Genomic DNA, 7,460 nt, shown 5'->3' with positions numbered 1-7,460 from the left:
CTTGTTGATTCTCATATTGAGCATCTCATTCTTCCCTCGTCGCGACAGGTAGCGGCCTAGGTAAGAAAACTGGAAGTCCTCAGGAGTAGGGTGTTTCAAGGCTCCCTGTTAGGTCTGCAATTTTGGGGTTGTCATGAGAAAGGTAAGGGGGGGTTGCCTGACCCTTAGAGAGGAGAGATTTTCTTGACCTTTAGTGTTTTATTTGTCTGTCAGTGCCTCAGGTAAGCCGAAACCCTTATGTCCAACTAGTCTGATAGAGTCCTGTAAGGGGTACTCTTCACTGAACAGATTCACTGGATTAGAGCGTGATTCGACTGCCCTTTTCTAGGGGCTAAGCCAACAGTGTGGAGACCCCTCAGCAAGTCTTCCCAATGCGTTATCTGCTGCCGGCCACTGCTAGCACCTTATAAAGGACTCACTCTAACAGTTTACGGAATAAGACTCCTTAATAATACAGATCGTGACAGGTTAATAAGGTTGGTAAGTTGTTGGTGATAGTGTCTAACTGCAAAAACGTCATTGGATTTCAAAACGTATTGGGTTTTTGTGGCAAGGTTTTGGTAGTGGGAGGGGCTACAGGGTTGGCTTCTGTTAGAAGCTGCTAGAAGCTTCCCCTGTGTCTGGTGGAGCCAATGCCAGCTGGCTCCGGGATGGGCTTCCTGCTGCTGGCCAAGGCTGAGCTGATTAGCAATGATAGTAACTCCTCTATGATAAGATATTTAAGAACAGAACGGAAGTTATTGCGCGGATTAAAATTGCAAGAAGGGAAGAGCAGAGTGAGAACATGTGAACAATGTAGACACCAAAGTTGGGAAGAAATCTCCAAATTCCCAAATATCCATGGAGCACTTCCGCAGAAATGGTAAGAAGAAAAGCAAGCTGTTGCAGGCCTTTAGCTCCCCTTGGGCAGCCTATCTCTGCACCACCAGCACCAGAGGAGAGGTGTGTTTCTTCCCAAGGAAAGGGACTGGCATTATCTCTCAGGATCCCAGCTCAGAATTTTGCAGACCATATCCAAAACTGCAAATGTTTCTCACGCAAAACATGACGGGACAGAAAGCTGTAGCTGGCCTTTCCCTCTCCTGGGCAGCCTATGGTGGGCACCACAAAGGCTTGGGCTAGGTTGCTTCCCCTTGCCAAGAAGAAAGATGCTGTCATCCCCTTTGGAAGCCCACATCTGAAAATTGCACAGAGCAGGCAAAACTTGAAGAGGTTTGGGGAGGAGTTACATGCAAAAAGTTCCAGGACAGAAAGCACAGTAGGCAAGATGCGAGCAAACATTTTGTCTTGGCACATTTATATGTGTGAGCCGGGGCTGGAAACTTCTCAGTTTACATTCAGACCGCAAGAGTGTGGTAGTACAAGTAGGTCAGAAGAAAGTGTTGAGCAACACTGTGGAGTGTAGTTTCTGGGCAACAGGGGAAGGTTAATGCCAAGGCTAGTTTTTGTTCTAGTACCTTTTTCTTAAGAGAGCATCTGCTGGGCATTTTAAAGTTTGAAGCTGGGATCTGACAGAGTGAAAAAATGTGAGGGTACATAGAGCTGAGAAGGAAGGCGCACAGCCCCAGTGTGTGGCATCTTCATGAAAGGCTGCAAGGTGAACAGGAAATTCAATAGCTGTGTGTTTTTCTGTGTGAGAAGTGTATCAGACTCTGTGAGACTGAAAGTGCTTTATGGTACATCTAGCTGAAAAGAACGTGCAGAGCACCATGGGTTTTACAGTTTACAAACTGTGAGGGAAAAGTGGCTGCCACTTGACTGACAAGAGCAAAGAAGTTTGCAATTAGAAGGGTAGGTCATTGAAACCTTTCTCTCATGGCACACTTACACGGTGTAGTTCGAAACACTTCATTTTTGATTTAGCTTGTGAGATTGAGATTTTGTGACAGTATGAATAGGTGAGAAGTGTAATGCAGCCATGTGTTTGGTGCAGTTCTTTGGTTGCAGAGGAAAGTGAAAAATCAGTGGTGGCTTTTTGTTCTAGGAGCTTTTGCAGGGATTAGCCCCTGGTTTCTTTCAGGTTAGAAACTGAGATCTGTGAAAGTGAAAAAATGTGATGGTACTTATATCTGAGAAGGAACATCCATAGACCAAGGATGTAGTTAAAAGGCTGTGATGAGAAGGGCTAATCCAGCAACTGATTTTGCCCTGGCAGGTTTTCTGACCCTCACCTTCCTTGGGCAGCCAACCAGCTGCACCAGCAGCACTGGGGCCAGGTGCTCTCCATTGCCAGGAGAGACACTGTCATCCTGTTTCAGGAGACAAACTCTGAAATTTGCCCACTACCACCACTATTGAAGGCACCATGGGACTGCTCCCCCACAAAATGTTCCAGAAGAGAAAGCTGACTGGGGGCCTTTACCTCTCCTGGGCAGCCAGCCTTTCATGAGCACCACCAAGCCTGAGACTAATGGCCTTTCTTGCCAAGGAAAGGCACTCTTATTCCCTTCAGTAACCGGGGGCTGACCAGGGGCCTTTACCTCCCTTGGGCAGCCTAGCATCTGCTGCCACCAAAGCTGGGGCTAGGTGCTTTCCTGCTGAGGAAAGGTATTTCCATCGCCTTTCAGGAGAAAGGTGCCAAAATGTGGATACCTCCCCCAGAAGGGAATAGGGCCGGGGATGCGCTCCCACATCCACTCCCACGTGAAAGGTCGCAGCAAAGAAAGCTTTTAGTGGCCATTATATCCCCTGGGCAGCCTGTCTCCTATACCAATAATACCAGGGATAAGTCCTTTTCATCCGAAGGCGCTCTCATCCACGTTCAGAAGCTCACCCCTGAAGCTGAGATGAAATCTCCAACTCTCCAAACATCTGCAGAGCTCACACAGAAATGGTAAGAACAAAAACAAGCTGTTGCGGGCCATTAACTCCCCTTGGAGAGAGGATGCACCAGGGAGAGAGGTGCATTCGTCCCCAAGGAAAGGGACTGGCATCATCTCAGGATCTCAGAATTTTGCAGACAACATCCAAAATTGCAAGTGTCTAGCAATTTCTCTCACACAAAACATGCCAGGACAGAAAGCTGTCTTTCCCTCTCCTGGGCAGCCTGTGGTGGGCACCACAAAGGCTTGGGCTAGGTTGCTTCCCCTTGCCAAGAAGTGAAGCGCTGTCATCCCCTTTGGAAGCCCACATCTGAAACTTGCACAGAGCAGGCAAAACTTGAAGAGGTTTGGGGAGGAGTTACATGCAAAAGGTTCCAGGACAGAAAGCTGTTTGTGGCCTTAACCTATCCTGGGCAGCTGTGCTGGGTGCTAGGTGCTTGCCCTTGCCGATGAAAGTCCCTGTCATAAACTCTCAGGAGCCCACTTCCTAAACCTTTATCAGTTTTTCAAGAGAGTTCTCCATCATTAGGATGAATTGGCTACCATCAGCTTCAATGCAGTTAAATATAAGTATATTAGATATATGCAATTAGATATAAACTTAAACTGCTTTTCAGTATAAAAAAATTAACCAATATAATTAGAAGTAACTTCTGCGGCATTTTTGTAACTAGTTATATCAAACAAAAAGCAAGCAACTGTGCTTTAGTGAAATAATTGGAAATGATTACGAAATCAATTCAAGATGTTTGATGATCTTTCAAGATATTGGTATGCTTTTATATAAATATGCACAAGTGCATTATAGCAGTCCTGAATTATTTGGCATGTATAACACTGACATTAGGCACCAGCTTAGGGCTGTCTGCTATGTAGCGCAGACTGGGTATGCATGTCTATCTGCTATCTTGAATGATACTTATGCGAATTCAGATTATTTTAGCTGGATCAGGCCCGTAGAAACAAAAGCCTTAGTCACCTAGCCATTTTTAAGCAGTGTCGTGACACATTGCAACATGAAAAGTGACTGGAAACAATAAATTAAGGAATTACAGAGTCAATATAGGATGAGTGTTTCTGTCTGTATGTATTTTCCTGAAGGAAATCCCTATAGTTCTAGTCTGACGAATCACGGGAGAATACAAAATTACTTTTCTTTGTCAAACAGCTACAGTTTGTCATAATTACATAACAAAAGAAACCTGTTGCCCTTATGTCAGCCATGTTCTGATGCATTTGAGCTCTTCTGAAAGTAAAGCAAAAACCAGAATTACTGCTTTGAGGCATCTCCCATGCTTCTGCTGTGGGGAGGTGGTGAAGGGCTTTGTCAGAGGCTCTGAGATTCTGGGCATCCCTGCTGGTGAGGGGGCACACAGAGGACCAGGGCGCAGTGTGATCATATGTACTGTGCATGAGGCTGTGTTATGGCACTTTGGAAAATGTCAGCTTTTATAAACTTGTTGTACTCCAACAGTTTAGGTCAAAGGGACAATGCACTAGAAGTGGCTAAAAGAAAGAAAATGTAGAGCAAACAATGCAGATATTAAAATTGGAGCAATAGTAGTTGTCCTAAAGAGCACTGTATTGTCCCATTGCCCTTCTCTGTTTGACTTGTCTGAATACAGATAGAGGTGTAATTCAAAAAGATTTCACTCATTTTTAAAGGTAGCCTGAAGTTAGAAGGCCTTTTGCACAAGTCTCACCAGGCGCTCCTAGGTCTTAAGGTACTGGATATGTGACAACATCTGTCAATATAAACTTAGAGAGTTTTCCATTTATGGCTTTTATATGACTTATTAGTATCAGGGAATGTGAGAGGGAAGTTTTTCAGCATATGAACTAGGTTTAAAATCCACTAACTAAATTCTTTAGAATCAGCACAAACTATGCTTGAAGAACTCTAACCAGAAGTTTTAGTGTGTGTGTGTGTGTGTGTGTTTGTGAAGTTAAAGTCAAACAGTTGTTTGATTAAAGCCTTCGACTTATTCCTTTCAGTCAGAAAGGAACCTATTCTAGTTCAGATTCATAGTTTTTTAAATCAATCCTAGCAATCCTGAATGTGAATAACTTAAAATGCAACATGGAAAAAAGACAAGTGACTAATATAATAATTTATTCCTTTTTACGTATTAGATTAAAAAATAGCCTCTTAATCTTGTATTAAACATGTTCAACTAAGTCTCACCTTTCTTGGTGTATGTGGGAGAGAAATCAAATAAGAGAGATTAGCTCAACAGGGAAATAAAAGGAAACATGTTATGCACACTTTCAAAGACAACTTTTATGAAGATATTCTTTGTATAGTTTTTCTTGAATATAATAAATAGTAAAAAAATTTCAGAACTTTAGATCAGTATTTCAGGCCTCTTAAACTAATGTTTTATTTGTCGTGGACTTGCTTTTTGAATGTACTGTGTCATTGTTCTCTCTTTGTTTTCACAATCAGCTGTTTCATGTAGGGCAGCTTTTTCTCATAATTGGCTGTTTCTTGTAGCTGTTCTTCAAGGATATAGAGGCCTTACCAAGAGATCTGGGTAGACTACAGACATGGGCAACCACCAACCACTTGAAATTTAACAAGAGCAATTGCTGAATTCTCCATCTGGGATGGGGTAATCCCGGGTGTACATGCAAACTGGGGGATGAGAGGCTGGAGAACAGCCACAGAGTAAGGGACTTGGTCAGTGGCAAGTTGACTGTGAATGAGCAGCGTGTCCTTGCAGCCAGGAGGGCCAACTGTGCACTGAGGTGCATCAGGCACAGTGTTACCAGCTGTGCCGAGGGAGGTGATTCTCCTATTCTACTCTGCACTTATTGTCTCCACTTCAAGTACTGCATACAGTTTGAGTGCCTCAATACAATCAAACTCTAGAGTGTGTCCAGAGGAGAGGGTGCCAGATGGTGAAAGGCCTTGAGGGCATGACTTCTGAGGAGTGGCTGAGGTTACTTGGTTTGTTTAGCTTGGAGAAGTACAGGCATGACCCCCATCACAGCATACAGCTTCCTCAAGTGGGGCAGGAAAAGGGGAGCTGCTGATCTCCTCTCTCTGGGGACCAGCAACAGGACACAAGTAAAGAGAATAAAGAAGCTGCTTCGAGGGAAACTCAGATTGGACATTAGGAAAAGGTTCTTCACCCAGAGGATGTTTGGTCACTGGAACAGGTTCCCCAGGGACTTGGTCACAGCATCAAGACTGTCAGAGTTCAAGGAGCGTCTGATGATGCTCTTAGTCATATGGTTTAGTTTTAGGTTGTTCTAGCAGGGATAGGCAGTTGGACTCAGTGATCCTTATGGGTCCCTTCTAACTTAAGATATGATATAATTTTCTTGTTTTACCTTTTACTTTTCCGTAAAATGTTTAAACTGAATCTACTAATCTACAGATTGGTCATATTAAAACAAGAAAACCCCACAACTTCCAAAGCATGACTAGTTATGAATTTCAGTCTAAAAATTTTATTTGCATGTCAGTCATCTATAGAGTAGCTTGAAAATCATGAGCCTGTTGTAAAAGCACTGGCCTAGTCTGCCCATTTCTTTTAAAAAATGTGTCTGTGTTAAAATTCAAAAAATGAAATTCAGGGGTTTTTTTAATAAGATGACTTGGAGCAAAAAAATATAGTGTTTAGAGCAGTGTCAGAAGCATAAAAGCATGTCATTTTAGAAACAGAAAATGTTTTCTTTCCAACTTCATAGTAACAAATGTGTTATGTCTCTGTGATTGTTTTCTAGTGTTCTGTAGTGCACTGTTTTTCACTTGCTATTGTGTTCAGAATTTAGACCAGCTTTTAAGTATTGCTTGTCTTCTCTTTTTGCACTTAATTCAAGAAAGCATTGAAGGAGCAAAAAAACAGCTGAACATCTTAAACTCAAAAAAGACAATTTCGTTCATCTGCCAGAAGGCAAACCAGTAAACCTTAATGGTTTAACAAAACCATGTGGGTTTTTTTCATCTACTGGAGCTCTTTGTACTAGCATGTATTATGCATCATTTGATATATGATACCTGTGTGTGTGTACTGGGTCTGGCTGGGATGGAGTTAATTTTCTTTGTAGCAGATCTTATGGTGCTGTGTTTCAGATTTCCGACGAAAACAGTGAACATAACATACTGTTTTAGCTATTTCTGAATGATCCTGGCACAGCATCAAAGCCTTCTCTGTTTCTTGCTTTGCTCCCCCAGTGAATAGATTAGAGCTCTGCAAGATGTAGGGAGGGGACACAACTAAAAAAATACCCTGAACTAACCAGAGCTATTCCATGCTATATGATGGTCACACTGAGCAATAAAATGGAGAAAAGAGGATTTAGGGAGATTAGCCATGTTTTGTTTGGGAATCCTTCCCTTTTCCTTTCCCTCTCCTCTTTCCTTTCCGCTTCCTCATCCCCTTCACTTCCCTTTCCTCTTTCCTCTCCCCTTTCCTCTTTCCTCTCCCCTTCCTCGTTCCCTTCCCTTCCTCGTTCCCTTCCCTTCCCTTCCCTTCCCTTCCCTTCCCTTCCCTTCCCTTCCCTTCCCTTCCCTTCCCTTCCCTTCCCTTCCCTTCCCTTCCCTTCCTCGTTCCCTTCCCTTCCTCGTTCCCTTCCCTTCCCTTCCTCGTTCCCTTCCCTTCCTCGTTCCCTTCCCTTCCTCGTTCCCTT

At 43.3% G+C, this 7,460-nt stretch overlaps 1 protein-coding gene across 1 annotated transcript in view; it reads left to right on the top strand.

Moving 5' to 3' along the window:
• Positions 1 to 7,134, top strand: part of ARSK (arylsulfatase family member K) — a 39,453-nt gene extending 32,319 nt beyond the window's left edge. The window contains exon 8 of the mRNA XM_027708780.1: positions 6,636 to 7,134. Within this exon, the coding sequence (XP_027564581.1) occupies positions 6,636 to 6,660 (25 nt within the window). The 3' untranslated portion in view covers positions 6,661 to 7,134. The remainder of the gene's footprint in view (positions 1 to 6,635) is intronic.
• Positions 7,135 to 7,460: the final 326 nt, after the last annotated feature.

This window comes from Neopelma chrysocephalum, unplaced genomic scaffold (assembly GCF_003984885.1).
Source record: "Neopelma chrysocephalum unplaced genomic scaffold, ASM398488v2 Primary Assembly neopelma1_96523, whole genome shotgun sequence".
Classification (NCBI taxonomy): domain Eukaryota; kingdom Metazoa; phylum Chordata; class Aves; order Passeriformes; family Pipridae; genus Neopelma; species Neopelma chrysocephalum.
This window is presented reverse-complemented; position numbering and strand designations above follow the sequence as displayed.